Source organism: Pogona vitticeps, chromosome 5, assembly GCF_051106095.1.
Source record: "Pogona vitticeps strain Pit_001003342236 chromosome 5, PviZW2.1, whole genome shotgun sequence".
NCBI lineage: Eukaryota > Metazoa > Chordata > Lepidosauria > Squamata > Agamidae > Pogona > Pogona vitticeps.
The window spans coordinates 65,407,986-65,432,370 of NC_135787.1; the positions used below are offsets into that span (position 1 = coordinate 65,407,986).

Sequence of the window (24,385 nt, forward strand, 5' to 3'; positions counted from 1 at the left end):
GAAATCAGCTCCTGGGGACCAATGAAATCAGGTTATGTGCTTTTTTTGCCCTAATATTATCTTTGTCCTGCTGAGGCAATGGGACTGTCCTTCGCCAGATGCCTTTTTTTTTTTTTGCTTACTACTCCCGTCAGCTCTAGTCAGCATGCTCAATGGTACAGGATTATGTAGTTCAGAAACCTCTGGAGGCTTACAGTTGTCCCCCCTTCATTAAAAGACATGAAAGGTTTTTGGTTCTATAAATGGGAAGAAAAAAAAAACCACGGGTGGGGGGTCCTTATTTTTCTCGTTCAAAATTGCGTTGCAAGTTGACTTTTACTATACAAAATGCTTTCTGTCTCAAGTCTCAACCGCTTTCCCCCGGTGGTCCTTCTGCCTCTCCGGATGGGTGATGATGGCCGGGTGGGAGCAAAGCGCATCCTTAGGGTGTCGGGGCTGGAAGGGCGCTTTCCCAGGAAGTTAAGGCCCTTCCTCATAGCCTTAAAAAGAAGGAAAAGAAAAAAAAGTATTGTGTGTGTGTGTGTGTGTGAGGGGGGGGGGTCCGGATTACCTCAGCGGAGGTCTCTCTTCCTCTCTCCAGCCCTTTCTCCCTTTGCCTTGAGATGAGGGCACAGGGGAACACGGCAGCCTTTAGGGCCTTGGGACTGGTCGCGCCAGGCGGCCTAAGGTTCTTGCCTGCATCCGAAGCCGAAAAGAGCAGCGCGGCAGGCAGCCGCTGCAGGAGGCGGAGCCAGACGTTGACCGGCGAGCATCACAACAGAGAGAGGCACATTATCTGGGAGCCTGATAGAGCTGCCCCCCCCACCCCCACCTTCACCTTCGCCTTCTCTCATATTTTCCCCCATCGACCAACCCGTCCCCCGCCCCGGTTTCCCTCGGCGATCAACCCCCATCCGTTGTTGTAGCGCTCCATGCATCCTTTTTCTGTTTTGATTGTCTAAAAAGGTGTGTGAGATTCCTAGGAGGGGAGACCGGGTCGCCATGGAGTACATCAGAATGCCCAAGGTTAGTACCGCGGAGAAGAAAGAGCGAGAGCAAAGGAGGTGGATAGATGCGGGCAGAAGGGGGAGAAAAAAAAATCAAAAGACAAAACCCCGAGGTTTTCCTCATTCTTCGAATGTGTCAGATGCCAGGATGTTTTCTTTCTTGGGATGGGGGTGGGGGTCGAGGTTGAGGTAAATTAACCTCTGCCTATAAAACAAATGAAGATGGAAAAGTGAATATTTATGAGTCGCCATCTCCCTTTCTTCTCTGCTTTTAATACTTTGCAAGGCAAGTTGCCCCTAAGAGAACAGTGCTTCCCAATTGGACTGGGACATTCTCCAGACAGTTAAAAAAAAAAAAAAGATGCTTCTTTGTTAATTCCTGCACCATGCATGGGTGAAAGAAATTCTTCACCCTCCCACCAGTGCATTCTGCTGTTTTGTGTATTTGAAATTCAGATTTATCTCTTCACTCTATGGTGCAAAAGCATGCAAAAATAAAAAGAGTCCTGTGGCTGCTTAAAAGCTTTTTTCTTTTTTAAACTATGAGATTTTGTGCTATCACCCATTTCTTGGTAAAGTAGACTAAGGGCCATGAAATCTTAATTATATAACTACAATTGTTTGGCTCTCAGGTGCTACAGAAAGCCTTGGTGTTTCAGCTGTATTGGACCAAGGTGGACACAGGATTCCAGCATAACACATTCAGGATATGATGTAATTACTGTGTGGCTAAAAGTAATACTGGCATATAAAAAAAAATAACAGATCACATGGGTGGTGATAATGTTAATGTTTATTCCTTTTTTGATTAAATAGTGTTGTATGCAGATGACAGGTTTTTTTTTAAAAAAACTGTAAGGTTATAGAACCCTGTTTTGTAAATGCTGATTGGTATATTATTAGTCATCACGAGAACATGGACTCAGAAGAATGGATTCTTGTTCTTCAGTTTATATCACTAGGCCTCTTACTCCAAGACAGGAAATGTGATGTGAGCATATATGAATATTTATTTCCTGCTTTTACAGAAAAATACTGATAAATTAATTTTACCTCTTATTATAAATCAAGAAGAAAACTTCATTTGTAACATTAATTCTAATATTTCTAGGTGCCCATAAGAACTGTGTCCTGTTTCAAGGTTACAAGTTTCCTAAACATATACAATTATAATCTGATTGTTTTTAAAGGAGAATAACTTTTTTAAAAAGAGAAAGATTATTACTATGTGGGCAACACAGGTGCTGTATTCTTTTAGGGAAGGTTGTATGTGCAGGCATCTGTCTGCTGTGCTGTGTTGATATTGCCAAATTAGCGCCCCTCAGATTTAATTTAAAAATATGTTTCTAGGCCTGATGGTTGCTAAAGATTTTTGGAAATATCAGGTGTGTCTTCTCTCACACTATTCCTCATTTTTTTTGTCAAAAAGTATTCCAGTTTAATTGACAATCTGAATCATACAAGCAAAAAAGAATAATTGTATCTTCCTATTTATTCTGGTTGCAGGAATTTTACATCCAAACTGGCATGTTTAAATACATGTGCATGTTTGCAAAAGAAGATAGTTTTATTATTTTCAGATGAACCAAACCAAATTATGTCCAATGAAGCGATGATCCAATATTCTGAAATACTACAGAATTTGTTTTCTAGGTTGATATTAGTAGAAAGTCACAGGTAAGGTGGCAGTAAAAACATCAGAGCTAGTCCTACCCATAGACAACACAGCCTGGCTACCCAGGATAACAGTCAGTGAGGAAGAACATACCTAACACTACTTCTGGAGCAGCAGGAAAAAGACCCTTCCTTTTTAAAGCACCACTGCCACTGAAATACCTTTGCTCCTCAGGGGCTATTAGAAAAGATACAGGAAAGGTTTAGTGAGAGAAGGTTAAGATGAGTCACTAAGCAGGAGTAACCAACTGAGCCCACAAATGGAGATGCACCATAAAGTATGAAAATGAAGTCCCAAGCCAAAACCTCCAAGGGGCTAGAAAAGGACCTCCAGGATAAAAGTTTGGTCATAACAATATATCATTTTTCAAATAAGCCTAGGGAATGTGTGGTCCTCCAGATGTTGAAATATAACATTCATCATCCTTATAGCAGCGCTGGTCATTGCTGGTGGGAATTGCTGTTCAACAATAACTGGAAGCCATACATTCCCTACTTTTTGTATCTAAAGACAACGTGAGGAACTATAGCTGCTGTAGCTGTGACCCAAATGAGCTGCGTGAATGTACGTACAAGTGTGGCCAGAGCAGGTGGTATGGTTAGAGTTTTGTTTGCTACTTCTGCCAAAGTTACAGCTGCCAAAGAGCCAAACCGCTTTTAAACAGGAGAGTGCCTTATCTCTTTGGCAGTGGAACTGCTGCAGTATGGTTCACCCTTCTTCTCCCCTGCTGTTCCAGCATGTAGAAGTGTAGGGAGGGAGGGAGATGCCATTATGACTGTGGCAGGCAATTCAGTTATATTCTGTCCCATCCCCTGTCCCTTTATCTTCCTTTAATGTTCTTTAATCCTCAGATAACAGAAATGGAGAGAAACTGTGGTATTCCAGGGCCAGAGAGCAATACTGTTTTCTACATGAGTGAAAGAGGGCAGTGCAACCAGGCAGCTGACCTAAAACATTTCACTCAGGCAGCATTAAGATCTGCACACCTGTTTCCCTTCTTATTTTGTTCGCATGATTCCTGCACCATCATTCTTCTGATACTGAAGAAAGCAAGGCCAGAATCACGTGTTGGTAGCCATGTTGTGTAGTCTGGAGAAGGACCTGCTGTTTAAATTACATTTTCCCTGGAAAACTGTGTCACCTTTCTCTCCAGATGCAAGTAGCATCAGTGAGACCCTCTTGGCAGGATCAGGACCTTGGTACAGTAGGACCCCTCTATCTGCTGGGGATTGGTTATAAGCGCCTGTGGATACTGAAAACTGCAGATAATAGCAAACATGAGAGAGAGGGGAAGGGAGGGAGCACATGGTAAAAAGAAAAATACTGGCTCTTTCTCAGGCTCTCTCTAGTGGTTGGTTCTGGTAATACATGTGAAAATAGTTTTTTTCTGGATTTTTTCTTTTAATTTTTTTTATATTTTCAGACCATGGATAAATGAATCAGTGGATACTGGTCCCATGGATAAGGGGGTCCTACTGTATAGTGAAGGACTCAGTCTCTTCCCTCAGTGTAGACTGTGTTCCTTAACACCTGGTGTTTGCTTTAAAATAAATTTACAAATTAATAGCTGCATGAGTAAAAGGCTACTTCCATTCCAGTCTTGAATCTCTGGTCACACTTAAACCCTCCTTTCTGCTTCTTTATGGTGTTGATGTTTTACAGAAACATAGGAAGTTGCTTTGTATCAAGCCAAGCCTCTGATCTATCTAGCCCTGTCTATCCCCATTCACTTCACCCCCGCCACCTATGGGAACACAGGGAATTTCTTTATACCAATTTAGACAGTTGGCCCCTATAGCTTAATATTGGTTTTCCAGGGTTCAGACAGGATTGTTGCCAGTTACCCACATGGTGATTCCAGAGACTGAACCTGAGAGCAGATCTCCTGCCATGTAATTCAGCTATGACACTTCATTTAAGTGTGATTTGGGCTCTGCTGGTGCTGATATCAGAGGCTGTCCCTGGTAAGTTCATGAACTGCAGCTTCTCTTGGGAGAGATGAGCATTGGTTATAACTGATTATTGATCTGGTACAGAAAGAATCCTTGGGGAAGCTGCTAAAACCTGAGTCACGTACAAAATGAGATAATAATCCACTGGCAGAGCATTCAATAAACGAGCAAAAGTAGGGGTCAGGATATCAAGGAAGAGAAAGCCATATTGTGTAGTTTGAAAATGCCTTGTGTTAACCTAATGGATGGGGAACAGCTGCTTCCAAAAATGTCAGAGATGAGACATTTTATATAGATAAGACTTTACTAAGCCATGTAAAAGGGAGAAATAAAATATCCATGTAGCTATATATCAATAACAGAGCTATTTAGCTTCATTTCTAGGGAGCATGCCAAATGTGTCCCTAGTGTCTACAGTGTAGTAATAATAATACTAGGAGTTCATTTGCTGTTGCATCTGCTTGTTTAATGCAGCGTTCTGGGTGGTCGAAGTTACGTGATGATCCATGTCGTTGATTTTTTTTTTTCTGTTTCACAGCAACCTTTTAGGTGATCTGTTGAAAATTATATTATCACAAACAATAACCCCTCTTGGTTCAAGGGTTCTTCTGCTTATAGCCTGAGTACTCTTCACGCCTCACAAATGTAGGGTGAAATTAGCCCATTTTGCAGGTCTCTGTGGACTACTTCTGTCAATGCCTACGGGTCCCATTGCACTCTCAAGACCACACTGATGTCCCATCCAGGCTTGCTTCCTTAGCAAGTAAATGGAGTGGTTTCCCATTCACTTGCAGAGTGAGGACGGACATGCTAACAAAATGGCAGTGAGGAATGGAAGGCGAGCCTCAACAAGAACCAGTGAGTAACAAGGAGGAAGTGGATTTCTCCTTATACCTCTTTGTTTATGTGGCGTCTTTTCCCTCCCTGTGCAAGTGAATGGAGACATTTCTCTATTCAATTGAAAGGGAAGGGGATACTGGCTCTGGCAAAACAAAACAAAACAAAAACACAGTAAAAACTGGGTGTGTAGAGCAAAGAATGGACTTTTCTGCCACTCAAGACATTTTTCAGCCCAGCAGCTTCCTTTCTCCCTACAGAGGTTATGAACACCTGAATAGAGAGTGTTTCTGTCAGGAGAATCCTGAATCCTATTTATTTATTTATTTATTTATTTATTTATTCATTCATTCATTCATTCATTCATTCATTCATTCATTCATTCATTCATTCATTCATTCTACTTATATGACGCCCACACTAACCAAAGGTCTCTGGACGGCTTACAGTGATTTAACTACAGTGAAAAAGATAAAACAGTTAAAAAACAATTAAAATACATACTCTAAAAGTTGCCATCAGGACCCACAGTTGATATTATTTCAATTAAAAACCTGGAACAGGAATGTTTTGACCTGGCGCTGAAATGTCATCAGCATTGGCGGCAGACGAATCTCAGTTGGGAGGGCATTCCATAGTCTGGGGGCAGCTGCTGAAAAGGCCTTTTGTCTACAAGCCATCTTACCTCCTTGAGGGATGGCTCTTTCAAAAGGGCCCCCAGGCTAGATCTTAACTGCCAGGTAGGTTCATATCAAAGGAGGTGGCCCTTCAGGTGTCCAGGGCCTGAGCCATTTAGGGCTTTATATGTCAAAACAAGCACTCTGAATTAGGTCCAGGCAGCAACTGGTAGCCAATGTAATTTAAACAGAATTGGCTTGATGTGTCCCCTAGCGCCCCCACCACTCACCAGCTGCACAGCTCGATTCTGGACCAGTTGCAGTTATTGGACCGTCTTCAAAGGCAGCCCCACGTAGAACGCATTGCAGTAATCTATATGAGATGTTACCAGTGCATGTGTAACTGTCATGAGACTGCTCGTCCAGTAAGGGCTGTAGCTGGTATAATTTCTGTAGCTGAAGGAAGGCGCCCCTGGCCACCAAGTCCACCTGGGCTTCCAGAATTAGACTGGGGTCCAGGAGCACCCATAGGCGGCGGACCCTGTCCCTTGGGGGGAGTTTAACCCCATTGAGGACAGAGAAATGGCCCTCTAGCCTGTCCGGTGAAGCACTCACTAACAGCACTCTCGTCTTGTTGGGATTGAGTTCCAGTTTATTAACTCATCCAGTCCATTATCAAGTCCAGACACAAGTTCAGCACAGAAACCACCTCACCTGGATTGGTGGAAAACGAGAGGTAGAGCTGAGTGTCGTCAGCATATTGCTGACTCCTCAGCCCAAACCTCCTGATGACCTCTCCCAGCGGTTCCATGTAGCTGTTAAACAGCATGGGAGGACAGTATCGAGCCCTGAGGAACTCAATGACATAAACGCCATGGGACAGAGCAACTGTCTCCCAACACCACCCTCTGGACACTGTCAGCCAGGAAGGAGCAGAACCACCATAAAGCGGTGCCCCCAACTCCCAACCCAGCCAGCCTATCCAGAAGGATACCATGGTCGATAGTGTCGAAAGCTGCTGAGAGGTCCAGGAATATCACACTGTCCCTGTCTCTCTCCCGGCAAAGGTCATCGTACAGGGTGACCAAGGCAGTCTCTGTACCAAAACCCAGCCTGAAACCCGATTGAAATGGATCCAGAAAATCCATTTCATCCAGCAGTGCCTGGAGTTGCCCACTCCAACACTTTGCCTAAATAAGGGAGGTTCGCCACTGGTCGATAGTTAACCACCAGCCATGGGTCCAGGTGAGGCTTTTTAAGGAGTCGCTGTATGACTGTCTCTTTCAAGATGTTAGGGACCACTCCCTCTCTCAAAGAGGTGTTCACGGCCTTCTGGACCCAGGTGTGAACCCCCCCTGGCAGATCTTCCAATTAGCCAAGATGGGCAAGGGTTGAGCGGAGTGGTGGTAGAATAGACAGATCCAAGCACCCCTGTCCACATCCTCAGGTCTCAACAATTGAAACTCATCCATTAATACTTGACCTACGCACGGTGCACTGGACACATCGTCTGATTCTGCAGTACCGGTGGAGTCCAACCTATTGAGAATCTGAGCGATTTCCCCCTCAAAATGAATGGCAAACTCATCACAGCAAGCTGATGAGCTGCTGGGGACATCCACCGGGTTTCCCGGTTGAAGAAAAAAATCTCTCCACTCTGACCTGTCTGTCTTGAGTGCCCCTGCACGGCATAGCCCATAGCTTCTCTGAGTTATCCAGCTCCTTCAACACAACAAGGCAGCAATCCGTGAAGGGGTTCTTAACCTTACAGATATCATTGATTCATGTTAAGAAGCAGGATATGGATCCTCTTCCATTCTGCCATTCCTCGTTTTGTGAAAATATAGTAAGATAGTCTAGAAATATATTGTATAAGATTAGGGTATCAGATCCCTGAAATAAAAGTTAAGACCTAACAAATATTTGATTTGAGTTTTTTTGGGGTGGTGGTGGTGGTTCTCACCCTTTCTCAGTGGTTTAGATATCTGGCTGTAGTGCCCCAGGTCAGGAGTCTGATTTCCCACTGTGTACCTCTAGGGGAGAAGAACCAACCTGCCCGGCCTTGGGCCAGCTGTGCAGTCCCAAGGCACCCCAGGTAGAAAGGAATGGTAAACTTTTTAAATGTATTCTCTTCCTAGAAAACCCTGGAAAGGGTCACCATAAATTAGAAATGACTTGACAGCACGCAATTATTATTTTACAATATTTCAGAGGATGTCATCGTGCCATTTCTTGGCAAGATCATTCATCTCGATGCCTTCTCACATTTTTCCAAACAGTTGGCTGGCTATTTTCCTTTTATGTCTTTGTGAGTGAATGAAGCATCCTTGAAGTCCAGCAGATGAAGGTTATGCTTAAATAGAATGGGAGATCAGGACAGTTGTTTGAAAAATAATTCAGGGTTTGGCACAGTAGCCATACTGTAGTTGAAGGGGAGAGAAGTCTGATTTCATGGATTCTTATCACCTTCAGAGCTAAATTTGAATGCCCAGCCCCACTGATGACTCATACACATACTGCATCACATAGGACAGAACCATGGATAAGTCACTGCCAGTGTGGCAAAGAATGTGGAATAAATGTTTCATAATACACTGTTTCTTCCCACATTTATGTTGTCCACTATCTGCAGCATCTACACAACAGTCTTCTAAAGAAGTAGACATTGTTTTGATGTAAAGAAACACTTCTTGGACTTTTTGATTAAATACCAATAATATTTCTTTTATATCCCTGTGGGCACATAAGTTTTGAAAACTTGGAATTGGGGGTGATGGCTGCTCTGGTCATGAGTGAGGCATCATACAGACACACACACATACTCTTTGCACCACAGACCTCCAGTTAGTACAGTTTTACTGGGTTCGTTCATTCGTTTAGTCGTTTAATCGTGTCCGACTCTTCGTGACCCCATGGACCAGAGCACTCCAGGCCCTCCTATCTTCCACTGCCTCCCGGAGTTCTGTCAATTTCATGTCGGTTGCTTCGCAGACACTGTCTGCTATGAGAAGCTGATGATCAGAGCCACAATCAGCTCCAGGTCTTGTTTTTGCTGACTTTATAGAGCTTCTCCATCTTTGGCTGCAGAGAATATAGTCAATCTGATTTCGATATTGCCCATCTGCTGATTTCCATGTATAGAGTCGCCTCTTGTGTTGTTGGAAAAGAGTGTTTGTGATGACCATCTTGTTCTCTTGACAAAACTCTATTAGCCTTTGCCCTGCTTCGTTCTGAACTCCAAGGCCAAATTTCCCTGTTGTACCTTTTATCTCTTGGCTCCCTACTTCAGCATTCCAGTCCCCTAGAATGAGAAGAACATATTTCTTTGGTGTCAGTTCTAGAAGGTGTTGTAAATCTTCATAAAATTGTTCAATTTCAGTCTCCTCAGCAATGCTGGTTGGTGCATAAACTTGGATTATTGTGATGTTGAAAGATCTGCCTTGGATTCGTATCGACATCATTCTATCATTTTTGAGATTGTATCCCATTACAGCTTTTCCCATTCTTTTGTTGACTATGAAGGCTACTCCATTCCTTCTACGGGATTCGTGCCCACAATAGTAGATATGATAATCATCTGAGCTGAATTCGCCCATTCCTGTCCATTTTAGTTCTCTGATGCCCAGGATGTCGATGTTTATTCTTGCCATCTCCTGTTTGACAACTTCCAGCTTCCCAACATTCATAGATCTTACATTCCAGGTTCCTATGCAGTATTTTTCTTTGCAGCATTGGACTTTCCTTTCACTTTACTGGGTTACTATAGTCTTACTACTGCATCAGTTAGATTTGAGATCTCTAACACGGGGACTTTCGAAGTGGAACATATTTGTATTATGCTTCACCTCTTTTGCACTTCAATCAGCCTTGAACTGAAAAAGAAGGGATTCTCAAGTAGGAAGCCAGGAATGTGTCTACGCTAGGAAAATCCACACTGCAATTAATTTAATATCTTTTGCTGCCAAAGAGGTTAATTTTATCTTTGATTGTTCCAGAGGATTGTGTAAGCTGATATTTTTTTGCCTGATTAATTAGAAGAATGTCCTAAAGTCCTGTGGTACTCTTATAACTCGTTAGAGGATACTTTGATTATTCAGCAGTTGCATGTAATGACAATGCCACTTCCTTGTTTTCTTTCTTATCTTTATCATATTACGATAGCTCCAGGTTCCCTACCCCTTTTTCTAGGATTATAGTTTGAACCCAGTCTTTTCTTTGACATTGTCATCCCCAGAAAACATGCATGAAATACTTCAAAGGATTTACAAAGACTTTGTGCTACAATGGTACTGAAAAATGCCAAGCTAAAATTCATCGGTTAAAAAATTGGATCTTCTTCTGTAGTCCTCTTAAATGACATCTTCCAGATGACTGTGTTTCTGCTCCTGATGTGTAGAGTAGGATCACACAGCCTTCTGACTGATACTGTTTTAGAGGGTGCTCTTTGTCCTACTTCAGGCTGGAAAGCTTTCATAATCCATCTGTACAATCTCATAACTTTCTATTATTGGTAGGCTTGAGGTCATTTAAGGAAAAAGACATCATTAATATTCCTTTTGGGCTCTGTCCTTTGGTTGTGCTGCCTTTTATTACTGCTTATACTAGGAAATGACTCTCTTATAGCTGCTTTATAATTATACAGTGAGCAATTTTCACAAGTTTCACTTGGAAAGAAACAAGTCTAAGCAGCCAGTTTTGTGCTTGCTTCTACTCAGATGTGTATATCCCTACTTATCAGTTCTATAATACAAGTTTCTAAGAAAGGGTAGTTGGCTGTAGCTGATATTTACCACCAGACATATATAGCACTGTTCTGCACTGTGTTATGGAATTACGTCAACATTTGGTTTATTTTATTATGTGTTTCTGTGTTATGTGTTGTCAAGTTGGAATCTATTTATAGCAACCCTAAGAGAACTTTCAAGGTAAGTGAGATATTAAAGGAGTGCTTGTACCAGTTCCACTCCCCCAGTATGTGTGTGTATGTGTGCGTGCATACGTGCAGTGATTGCAATGATTCTGGTTGTTGTGTCATGCGTTTTCATTAAGACTTGCAACAATTTCTGGAATCCTATTTGTGAACACCTCCAACCCCAAAGGGTTGGTATGGCTTCCATCTTCTGTTCCCTCTCTTCAGTTTTGCCCCAATAAGGTGGCTTAAGGTATATCTGTCTTTTCCACACCTTCTCCGCGTAGTCCCTAGGCACCTTGAACTCTGTCCATTCTCCCGTCCAAGGATCTTCCTCCACTATCTCTACAGTCTTTCTCTCTCTCATCCTTCTCCTCAGTTCCCCAACAACATGTCTCTTCCTCTGTCTCTTTCTCTGACTCCCCCTCCTTTCTTCCTCCATTCTCTTTTATATCCTTCCCTTTTATATCCTTCTGGTGGGTAAATATCAGTTACAGCCAAACAAACCCCATAGACACCATTTACTCTCACACAGGAGGGCATACATGCAAAAATGATTCAAAATAAATTGCTTTCTTAATTAAGTTAAAACAAACAACCCTCTAGCAGGTGTTTAAAAAAACTTGCTTTCTGAACAACAACAAAAAAAGCTTTCTAGCCAAAAATGAAAAGTGTGCTTAGCAATATGTTATGTAAACATATATTTTTAAATCAATTTCAAATGTGCTAAACTTGATGCAAGCTCAGGAGTGTTTTGGCATGTAACCACACCCTATGTAGGTTTGAATGCAGCAAAGCAGGGAACTGTCTACTGTTTATCATACTTGCTCAAGTCCCATGTACTGTATTTTTCCGTGTATAAGATGCCCTGATGTATAAGATGACACCCCCCACACTTTTCTATCCCCAAATTAGAAACTTTGATTTCTGCTTTCCCTGCCACTTCCTAAGCCCGGAGCTTCACAGAGGTAGGGGGAATGTAGGGATTAAAGTGCTGCAGGATCACTTTGATCGCTGCTTTCCCCCTCCACTTTCTAACCTCCGTGAGGCTTAGGAAGTGACTTAGGAAGGTCCGTGGGGCTTAGGAAGTGGCGGGGAAAGCAGCAATCAAAGTGATTCTGCTACCCTTTGATCCCCGCTTTCCCCCTCCATTTGCTAAGCCCCATGGGGCTTAGGAAGTGGCAGGGAAAGCAGCGATCAAAGCAATCCTGCCTCCTTTTGATCCCTGCTTTCCCCCTCCACTTGCTAAGCCCCGTGGGTCTAAGGAACTGGTGGGGAAAGCAGGGATCAAAGCAATCCTGCAGCCCTTTGATCCCTGCTTCACCCTTCTTTTGCTAAGCCTCGCAGGGGAAAGCAGCTATCAAAGCGCGTCAGGATTACTTTGATCCCTTCCCCCCCTCCACTTCTTTCTGTTCTCTCCTCAGCTTACTTCTTTGTATAAGATGACCCTCAATTTTTAGACTAAAGATTTTAGACAAAAGTATCATCTTATACATGGAAAAATACGGTATACTGATACTGCTATATAAATAATGGTTTTAAAGGTCCTTGACTCTCTTGATTCTAAGTTGTGCACATCCCATTACTACCACCATACTCTGAACAGACAAGCTGAAGCAGGTAGTCTTTGTGAAAAGACTGCAGCTGTTGGCAGCTCTGGAATCCCTGTTGGGGTAAGGGGTGAGATGTTTTTTCCATTGTTACTCAGGGACCCCCCAGTGTTATTTTCAGTCAGTGATCCCAGATGAGGGTCATTTAAAGCAGGGCCGAGAATCGTGCATGTGACCCCAAAGCTATTTTGTTCCACTCAGACCCCTCTCAGACCCTTTCAAATGCCTTCATGCCAGATTTTTTTTCCAGCCCCCAAATGAGAATTTCTGTTCCTGGAAGTCTCCAGAACTGTTGATTCTCCTTCAGAACAATGTGCCAAACAGGAAGTACACTTCCAGCCATTTCTGTTTTCATCCCCCAGCCCCGTTTTCCATTTTCAAGGTTAATGAGGGTTGTAGGTGGTCTCAGAAATTGGGCCTGTGCTTGCCAATTCCAAATTTAAACTTAGATTGTAAACATCCTGCACTTTCAATATAATATGTAAACTTAAGATACCATGCTGTTTAAACACAAAAACTTGAAATAACTTGGTCCTGAGCTTGGTATTTGCATGCTTGAAACCTGGGCTTACTTCTGAGTAGACAACCATTAAATTGTCTCCACAAGCCTGCACACTACTGGCTGGAAAACTGTTAACTTTGGAATCTGAGTAAACATCTGGAATTCACATATTCTGTATGCATGGTGAGAAAGTGTTCACACTGAAAATAACTACGTTTGTCTATGTGTTAGTATGTACTCTTATTTTTATATATCACGACCAAAGGATCTGATAATCCAGAATCATTAAAAAGAAACTGGGTTCATATCTGGCTCCTCAGTAGAGAGAGCAACAAGGCAAGAATCCTGAATGAAGGACAAAACTAAACCTCCATATTGGAGGTTTCTTTTCATATTTGCATAAAAAGTTACTGCCATCCAGCATGTATTTATTACAAGTAGATCCACAGTCAACATTCACTCAAATCTACATTAAAACATGAAGAATGTAATACAGTGTTGGTGTGGGGTGGAGATGTCTATGATTCATGACTCGTTTTTCTTAAATTTCATTCATTAATTCAACTTCTATCCTGCCCATCTGGCTACCAAGGTTGTTAATCATTTAGAGTAATGCAGAGCACTAAGTTGGCAGTATAGGAAATGATAGATAGATAGATAGATAGACAGACAGACAGACAGACAGATATGCATTTGAGGACTAACTATGGTTGGGAATGCTAACTGCAGTACATATGCAGGCATGTAGTTTCATAGCACTCACTGTGTAAGAGCTTCTCTGCTCTGAACTCAGTCTTAATTCGTATTTGTCCATTCCTTCCCAAACATGACATTCTTTTTATTGAATGTCCTCCCAGTAACCTTGTTCATAAGGTCAGATTTCAAGTTTATTCTGTGAAAATGTCTAACAGCTGTTTGCAATTTGTGTTCCCTTTAACATCTATTTTTGCCTTCTTTCTATAAGATGTACTGTGCTGAAAATAGCATTCTTGGTGCAACTTATGTATACCATATAAGGCAGCATTTCTCAATCTGGAGCTCTTTGAATGTTCTGGTTATGGGAATTGTAGTCTAGAGTACAAGAGCCTAAGTGCTATGGTGGATAAAATGTTGGAATAGGACTCAGGAGAGTTTGGTTCAAAGCCATTCTCAGCCCTGGAAACTGCCTGAGGAATGACAATGGCAAAACATCTTGCTTACCTTGAAAACTATCAGAGTCACCAAAAGTTGGAAGCAACTTGACAGCATGCAAAACTGATAGTCCCAAACACAGAGGCAGCAGTTACTTTTTGGGCCACCGTTCCTGGGGGCATTCTTTTATAGTCAATATAGTATTTTCCCCCCAAGCCCAGACAAATTATCTGGGTGGCACCAGGTTGGGGAAGGCTAATAAAAGAACTTGCATTAGTCTCTGTAGTTATCTTGACTAGTTCTCATAAATATCTTGACCTCATAAATCTCTCTAAGCCCTTCTGCTCTTTTTATCCCACAAGTTTGTGGTGAAAAAAATTAAATCAATCAAGGTGGCGAGACATTGTTTAAATAGTGAGTATTCCAATTACTTACAATTTATGTGGACAGGGTTGTCTCTTCTAGGAGCTTGGTTGTCCTCTCTGTGATCTCTTGTACCTCACAATCTCTCACAGTTTCATATACTCTCTGTCTAAGAATGCACCATGCACGAGTGGGAACTAGGTCACAGAAGGTATGTTTTATATCTCTCAAAATCAGTCAGAGATGATCATAGCCAATATTTTTGATGGCTAAAAGCTCTTGGCTCAGGAGGATCATAGAGAGTGGTTCTCCGGACAGCCATAAGCTATTTCATTTCACATTTTTTCCTTTGTCTTAATTTGTTTTTAAACTTCAGAATATGGAGCCCATATCCAGAGTAAGATAATTTATAGTCCAGAAAAGTAACTTTATCATTGCTAAAGTTACTTTTATGAACTATATGTTTCTAGCTGCCCAGGGAGCTATGATCTTGGAGCTGTAGTTCAAAATAGTCAATTTTCTGAGCTTGGCTCATCTCCATGGATACCATGGGGCCAGAAATGGACATTAGAGTTAGCCCATATGTTAACATTGCAGAGAGATAATTAAGGAAGTCTTTTCAGGCTTGTGAAATTAGAGTTTAAAGTAATCCTGTGTTTAAATCCTAGGAACCATTCACCATACAAAGAAAGCTAAATTCCATACTCCTGGAGCTGAGAGAAAATCCTACCAAGGCACTCAGATGCTTCCCTTAGGGATTGTCTATACCAGTGGTTCTTAATCTTTTTGAAAGAAATGCCCCCTTGAGCCATTGAGGAAGTTGTCATCGCCCCCTCCCCACAGTGATGATATCTTTTTTATTTGTTTGTTTGTTTGTTTGTTTGTTTGTTTGTTTGTTTGTTTATTTATTTATTTATTTATTTATTTATTTAAGACACTTAAATCCAATGACCCCTGAAAACAAAATTAAATTCCAAGAAAATGAAATACCCCCCAAAAAGTAACATTTAATGATTTAGTTGCAAGTGAATTTTAAGACACAAAAAGAAATATAAAAAGGGCATAAAAAAAATGCAGGAACTAAAAATTTCAAGACAAAAAGTCTGAAACTAAATTAAAATTGGAGGAAAATATATATTCATGCACACTGTAAAAAGGCTGCAGCCGTCTTCACAGGTTTGGCTTGCTCCAGCGCCCCCCCCACCGCCCCCCTTCTGCTCCAGCGCCCCCACGCCACCTCTTTTCGTTCTATCGCCCCCCTGAAAAATGAAATCGCCCCCTGGGGAGCATTATCGCCCACGTTAAGAACCACTGGTCTATACTGCTCATTTGGGAGTGGGCTGGTGCATTGTATCTAGGGTCACCTGTGGTCAGGTGGAGGTGTAGATTTGCTGATTGATCCATGGCAGCAATCTGGAAGCAAAGGTTCCATGCTGTGGCTTCCAACCTTTGGAATGCCCTTCCATTGGTATTTGGGAAGTGCCAACTGTGTCATGCTTGAAGCACTGACTGAAGACCTACTTCTTCACTCAGTTTTTTTTCTGAATGACTATGTTGAGGGCCGGCAGGGATCAGGGTGCTGGCTCGGGGAACTGCTATGCATTCTTGGATCTCCAGGTAGGCCGAGAGAAGTCTCGGTGAGCAGTGGTGGTGAAGGAGAATGATTTTATTGTTTCTGTTGATTTTAATGCCTGCATACCTGTCTTTTCTTCCCTCCCAGCTGTTTTGACAGGGCTCACTGGCTCAGCATAAAGGTGCTTGTATATGTGCTGCACACATAACATGTTTTAAAAGGGGTGTGGAAAATTCACATCATGTCTCCGACATACATGCACACATTATTTTGGAAACATTCCCCAAGGAAAAATCCCTGTGACATTATAAAGGAGTATTCCTGTTGTCTCAGATTCTGCTCATTGTATCTCAGGGAATGTGAAGGTGCTGGTATGTTAACCCTAATGGAGTTTGCTCCTGACTCTTTGAACAGTTGATATTTTCGTATTTTTATTGGTAATTATTTTATATTTTAATTATTACTCTGATTCTTTTAAATTGTCTTTTACTTCTTTGTATGCAGTGCGTGACAGGGATGGGGACTTCAGTCATAGGGCTTACTGTCAAGTCAGAATTAAGTTGCATCAGTGACTGCATTCGGGTTTGACTTGGGTTTTACCCCCAATGATTTGGACTCAAGAACCCACCTCTCCCTTTTTTTCTGGGGGGAAAAGCTTTGAATGGGGAGTTGGGCTTGGGACTTGGTACCAAAGACTCAGACTCAGACTTGATATCAAAGACTCAGACATAGGACTTGGACCAAAGACTTGCCAACATCTCTGGTGTGTGACATTGTTTTAGATAGCGTGATATAATTTGATCAAGGATTAGAAAGTCCCATTGAATTTAATGGGGCAGGCTTGCTTCCAGATAATTTGGTATAGAATTGCAACTAAAGATTTAACTAGAAAGTCAAAAATTAATGGGAAAGGGTATCTTTCTCTTAGTGAAGCCACAAACTAAGGGTATAAAGGTGCACCCATAGTTTGTGGTAGCACTATCTTTTTGAGACTATTTTGATTGTTGTGTGTACATTACATTAACTTCCATTGCACCAAATGGGTGAACAACAACAACTTATATATAACAACAAATAAATGTGTCCCATCGCCTTGATTGCAAATTAACAACCCTTTCCAGGGTTTTCCAGGTATAGAGTAATATTTTTTAATTAGATAGTGAGCTCCCTTCTACTTTTTTACTAGAAAGGCAAATTTTTTCTAATATGGAAATATATCTAAATTTAATGAACTGAGATACAATCTGAGATAAAGAGCTTGGAACTGTACTTTTTGGGTCCATATCTTGAGCCTGGAGAAATTGGACTTCTAGTTTGTGGCTTTAGCTCTACCAGTTTTTGAATGTATTTTCTAGCATAAACTTATTCCCCCCCCCCCAGTGTAGCTCCAGTTGGCCTAAGTACTTTGACCTGACAGTCAGCTGCTTCAAGGGTGACTTTACAGCTGATGAAGCAAGAGTTTAGTTCTCCACTGGGAACAATGTGAAATGCACAGAAATAGTTCCCAGAGGCCAAGTTTGCGAGAAATATCTGTCATGGGAGTGTTTTAGCTTTTGTCATGTGGCCAGATTTTTACTCAGGTCGTTAGAAGATCTAGCCAAGAAATCAGAGTCATTATCAGTTTTTTAAAAAGTGGCTGTGCTGAGCCCTTAGTTCCATTCTGAAGTTCCACCCTTAACCAATTTGTTAGAAAAGTAAATAATCTGGGCTGAAATCCTTTTGTTTAGCATAGTAAGTAGCTACTGGAGTAGACCCTTTTCAATCAGCTGAATTTATGGAGGAGTTGAATCACCAAATCCCCATTGATCCTACTTGAATGTAACTTACTATGCCATTAACTCTTTCTAGTTAGCTTGGCAAAAGGTAATCATCACCTACAGTGGAACTCTGGAAGTACTAGATTTACTATGTTTTATAATTAATTGAGCATTTTTGTAGGTAAAGTACAACCTCTATTTTTCATTTGTTTTGTCTCTTGATAACAAATTTAGTGTATTTCTCTGTCCTCCCCCTTAAAAATATTTTCTGTTTAACTACAGTCTTGATATATTCTAGTGGATAAAAATGGGTCTACCTCCTCATCTGTACTCATATGCTTATTTGTTTAATAATAAAGCTAAACTCTTCTGAGGCACTGCATGGGTTTGCGAATTAGCCATCATCAAATTGGCAGCATCCATTTTTGACTGGATGAAGCAATGGCTGTTGTGAATCAGAGGCTATTGCAACATTTTTGAATTGAAACACAAATGATGCAGTAAAATGGGTATTATTGTTTTTAAACATAAAACGTCTTTACTCTGATTTTCTTATTAAAGCATTATTGAACATCCTGTTTATGTCTTATCCATCTCTCTCTCATTTCAGGTGGAAAATGTCCGCTTAATTGATGGATTATCTTGCAAAAGAGCTGCATCAGGGACTCTGTACCTAACAGCAACTCATGTCATCTTTGTAGAAAATGAATCAGATGCTCGTAAAGAGACATGGGTATGATGACAGTTTGTATATTACTGCTATGCACTCTGCATAGAACTTGGTTTATTTTTATACTTTAAAAATGCTCTACAAAGATATAAAGAAAAAAATCAAAGAGTACTGGCTATTTCTGTGCATGTGTTCTATAATTAGAATTTACATATGTAGATTTAAAAAAATCTTCGTCTTGGGAGCTTTCTGTTTAAAAATGTTCTCAGATGAAAATTCATACTGTGTCAAAGGTCAGTACATTAAAAAAGACTTAAATTTATGTGCTCTGCTGGAGTTAAGAATTGAAAATCCTTAATCCAACATGCCCAAGAATGCCCCAGAGGGTGCACTTGGCCATTTAGGGACATTAGAAAAAGTAGAAGAGGTGGGAGGCAACAGGAGGGTTCATGGACAGGCGTAGCCCTTCATTGCCCTTGGAGGTGAACGTAATCCCTACACCTCTGGAAGCTGACCACCACTGATTACAGTGGTGCCTCGTATAACGAGTGCCCCGTTTAACGATGAATCCGCATAGCGATGCGGATTTTGTGATCGCAAAAGCGATTGCATTGCGATGTTTCCCCATAGGCCCCATTTCCCCCCAGCTGGCCAGCGGGCGCTTCTGAGCAACCGCGGTGGAGGCTTCCCCGGCGGTCACTCCGAAGCCTGCGCCGCCCAGCTGGGGGGAAAAGGTTCGGAGCGCCTGCGGTGGACGCTTCCCCGGAGGTTGCTCTGAAGCCTGCTTCAGAGCAACCTCCGGGGAAGCGTCCACCGCGGGTGCTCGGAAGCCAGCACCGCCCAGCTGGGGGAAAATGGCCACCCACAGCGTTTTCGCGCCTCGCTTACCGAGGTGGCAAAAATGGCGGCTGGATGGGGGATTCTTTGCTTACCGGTGAGTTTTTCCCCAATAGGAATGCATTAAATGGAGTTTAATGCGTTCCTATGGGTTCCCCCCCCCCCTGGATAGCGAAGAATCCGGATAGTGACGTTAATCCTGGAACGGATTAACGTCGCTATGCGGGGCACCACTGTATAGTTAAAGCACCTGAAATGTAAACATAAATCTAGACAGGTCAAACAAAAATACAGAACACACATAACTAAAATCAAACACTGGTGTTAAGGTGGAGCATAGTTAGTTAATTACAGTTCTCCTTCTACCATGTCTCCATAGGCAGTTTACCAAAGTGGGGCTGAACGATGCTTCCTTCCGCTTACTTAGTTGCTTTTTTTGTGTGTGTGTGCATGTGTCTGGTCTCTGGGTGTCTGTGAATTTCGTTGTATGGGTATACTGTGTATATACTTACAATGACAATAAATAATAATAATAATAATAATAATAATAATAATAATAATAATAATAATAATAATAATAATAATAATAATAATAATAATGATGATGATGATGATGATGATGATGATGATGATGATGATGATGATGATGATGATGATAATAATAATAATAATAATAATAATAATAATAATAATAATAATAATAATAATAATAATAATAATAATAATAATAATAATAATAATAATAATAATAATAATAATAATAATAATAATAATAATAATAATTGTGTATTGCCCAGACACTTTGCTCTTTTTGTTATTTCAAGCATTGCACTCATTAATGTACATAAGCAACTGGATTGAATTGTATTCTTTTACTGTGATATATCCTTGGTTGTTCTTCAGATTGATCTCCTGTTCCTCATTTTTCAGATTCTCCACAGTCAAATCTCCTCTATTGAGAAACAGGCAACAACAGCTACTGGTTGTCCATTGCTGATTCGTTGCAAGAATTTCCAGAACATTCAATTCATCCTGCCTCAGGAGAGAAATTGCCATGATGTTTACATATCTTTAATACGTTTGGCACGCCCAGGTATGGAATGGAAGGGGAGGAGGTGGGCCTGAACACAGGCTGCTAATTAGTCTCATTAAACACTTCCTTCCAGGCACACATGCTTGTTGATGGACCGCTGTCCTCTCTCTAGAAGGGGGCTGAGGAGTTTGGACACTATTTCACCAAGTGAGGAAACCACGCAGTTTCTCTCTGTTGTCCTTTAAACAAGCTGTCTTTAGTATGATTGTATATCTGTGCAAAAAGGCATCCAGAAATGTATGATATTACTAAAACTTAAATTTCTTCCAATACAAGACCAAAGGTAGTTTGCAAAAATAATTTTTAAACTACTGTAAGTGATAATATGAAAATGCAATCAAACATATAATAATAAATGGCTTGTTTCCAGTCCTCTGCTCATCCTTGTTGCACTCCTTTGAATTTGTTCTAGTCTGCCAACATCCTTCTTAAAGTTTTTTGTCCATAACTGAACATAGTATGCAAGATGAGGCCTAACCAGTGCTGAACAGACTGGGATTTAGTACTGTGTTTGCTTTGGGGACTATACTTCAGTTAATGCAGCCTAAAATGGTATTTACATTTTGCAGCATTTGCAACTTAACTGTCAGTGCTGTATTTAGTAATTTCCAGTCATCACTAAAGACAGTATTATATACATTATACTTAGCATGTAGCACGTTGGCGAGGTTTAATGTGTTCCATAACTGTAGTTAAGAGCGATGCTGTATGTGAAAATTTATGCCAAGTAGAATGTGTTTTGTCTCTAAGGTACCAAACATCTCTCTCTGGTTTTTAGAAATGGCTTTCTTTCTACTGTTTATAACTTTATTAACTTCTTCTTTGCTTTCGTTCCTCACCTCAGATTCAGGGCCAACCCAAAACATTTTGCCCCCTTGGCCAAAACATTAGATGCCAATCTCCTCTTCAAACTAAGATATGTAATAGTAATCAGAACCAGCCAAGATATTTTATACATAGAGCAGGAATTCCCATAAATGCCTCTCTCACAATTAAAAAAAATACAATAACAATATTGTTAGCTGATAGCTGGCCAGATAGCTCAGTGAGTTAGGTATCTGGCTTTGGAGCCAGAGTTTGGGAGTTCGATTCCTGGGAGAAAAGCCAGTGTGTGCAGTCACGGGCAAGCTGCACAGTCCCCGGGCACCCCTAGAAAGGAATGGCAAACCACTTCTGTGTATTCTCTACCTGGAAAACCCTGCAAAAAGTGAGAATTGACTTGAGGGCACTTGATTATTTTATTATATAGCTGGCAGTTTGCCAGCCTTCTGTGGCATCCATAATCTACTTCCTCAGGCAGCTGCCCCATTGTGCTGAATCGTAGAGCCAGTGCTGCTCTCACCTTTTGACTGAACTAGTATGTTCCACCAAAATGTTTCTTGTAATGACAAAACAGTTGCCACAGTTAAGCTGAGAAATGGGTATCCAGAGAGATTACCTATAATATAAATATGAAGAAATGTGAGGAGATGTAGGAGGTTGAACCAGGGATTAATTGACCTCCACTGGAAATCCATGGTTTGGTTTCATTCTCATTCTACACCCCCTCCCCCATTCTCTCTCTCTCTCTCTCTCTCTCTCTCTCTCTCTCTCACTCACACACACACACACACACACACACACACACACACACACACACACACACACACACACACACACTCTTATGCACCTTTGTGGTTCTTATGCACCTTTGTGGTACCTTTTTTATCTATTTTAATTTTTTCTCTGGATATGCTTGCACAGACTAACATGGCTACTTTGAGAATTATATCTAGGAATAAATTATCACTTAAAGTCTTATCATTAAGAGCCCTGCTCAGGTCTTGCAAACTAAAAGCCATGGTTTCCTTTACTGAAGCAAAACCCATCTCATATTAGGTTTTCCACTTTTCCTACTACCTTCATGGTTAATTTTATCTAAAACCTACTTATTTATCTTTCTAGCAGCCTGTGGTATCTATAGGACTCCCCTCCAATACCACATTTTCTTTTTACCTTCCGAGGCTTGCTGAAGGCAGGGGGAAAGGGCGGGAATTTCAAAAATGTCATATCATTTGCCTGTTTCATTTACCAAAAATAGTTTTTGCTGTCCAAATGACTAGTCCAGAATCAAGCCACACAGTGACAGGAGGAAAAACTGAGACCTAGCTAGAAATATAAAAACAGCAGTCTTCAAGGGAAATTATTCCACATAACTCAACCAAAGAGGTCTAGCCCCATGCTGCAAAGAAATAACGGGAAAAGGAAACTACTGTATATTAAAATATATTAAAATAAAGGTGCAGAAAGAACTCAGTTCTCACACAGCCTTTCCTGTGTTTCTGTGATGTGGACCAAATGGCCAAAAGTACCTAATCGAGGTGAGAGAAAATGTTGGCTGTTACCATAAGTTTGGATTTAAGATGTCTAGATAGAAAGAACACAGAACTTTTCTGAAAGCCTAATAAGATGCTTCTTACATACAATTCTAACAAATTGCAGGCTTCATTTCTTTTAATAGCCTGTGAGAAATGTGACAGCTGAACAGCTAAGCAAATAATTGCTGATGGTTGTGAAGCAATAAAAATAATTCAAATGGATAAATAGTTTTTATGTCTGCCACCTCCCCCCCCAGTGAAATACGAAGAGCTGTATTGTTTTTCCTTCAACCCAAAATTAAACAAAGAGGAACGAGAAGAAGGCTGGAATCTGATAAACTTGAAGAAAGAGTATAATCGGATGGGGGTTCCAAATAATTACTGGCAGATCAGTGATGTCAACAGAGATTACCGAGTAAGTTGCTGTTTATTGATGGTGTGGCTTGAATCATATTTTATGAGAAACACAATGGATAGTGACAAAAGGAGAGGAACAAGGAAAGGATGGTGTGTGAGAGCATAAATCACAGTTTATTGGACCAACAATGTTGCTTCTAAACTATACCATAGTTGAGAGAAAATCTGAAGTCTTATCATATGCTCATTCTGTTTCATTGGTTGTGCATAGATACTACTCTTTGCAAAAAGTATTCTGCACAACCTAGCTTTTAGTATATCTGAATTGGAGAGCGTTAATTTTGTTTAGTTTTCTTTAGAATTCATATTTACTGTGGAGAGATATGGATTATCATTTGTGAAGGACTTCCCAATAAACAATGGGAAGTGCTTCACAAATGGGAGAATGCTTTAATGTGCAGTTGGACAATCTGCTTTCACAAACCAGTTGAGAATGCTGAGTTGTGTTTCTATCTATTTGCACAGGTATGTGACTCGTATCCCATTGAAGTATATGTCCCGAAATCAGCTACTGCCCACATCATTGTGGGAAGCTCTAAATTCCGCAGCAGGAGGCGTTTCCCTGCACTTTCCTATTACTACAAGCAAAATAATGTAAGTGACGGATGGATATTTTGGCATATTTAATTCATTTGGCCTGTTTATTAATATTAAAATAATTTGAATAGGATTAAGGACAAATGACATGATTAAGGACAAATGATATTGCACAATATGTCTCCTGATGCTCTATTTGGATTTTCCTAGACATACTGGTACAGCAGTTGTTATTCTCCTAATAAAACAGAGGATGCCTAGGTTTCCTCTTGTTTGCTAAAGAGAAGGAAAAATTGCTCCTCCAAGAGTCTTCTTTTGTAGAGTTCTATTGTCCTGTTAATCAGGGGCACCTTAATTGATTCTCTTTTTCTACTTTTCATGTTGCTGAACCCTGAGCTCATTAGCACTTTGCAGACTTATGACTCGCTTTAGAATAAGAGTAGGTTAGAAATTGCAATTTTGCTTGGAATATGATATGATAGTTTTTGGTATTGTGTTTTGTCTCAGATGGGTTCAACAGAAAGGGCGACTAGTTTATTTAAGCACCAAATACAGACTTATA

At 40.9% G+C, this 24,385-nt stretch overlaps 1 protein-coding gene across 1 annotated transcript in view; it reads left to right on the forward strand.

Annotated features, from left to right (window-relative positions):
* Positions 1-698: 698 nt before the first annotated feature.
* Positions 699-24,385, forward strand: part of MTMR7 (myotubularin related protein 7) — a 54,486-nt gene continuing 30,799 nt past the window's right edge. The window contains exons 1-5 of the mRNA XM_020791453.3: positions 699-1,005; positions 18,523-18,645; positions 20,350-20,512; positions 23,127-23,284; positions 23,752-23,880. Coding sequence (XP_020647112.3) covers positions 982-1,005; positions 18,523-18,645; positions 20,350-20,512; positions 23,127-23,284; positions 23,752-23,880 — 597 coding nt within the window. The 5' untranslated portion in view covers positions 699-981. The remainder of the gene's footprint in view (positions 1,006-18,522; positions 18,646-20,349; positions 20,513-23,126; positions 23,285-23,751; positions 23,881-24,385) is intronic.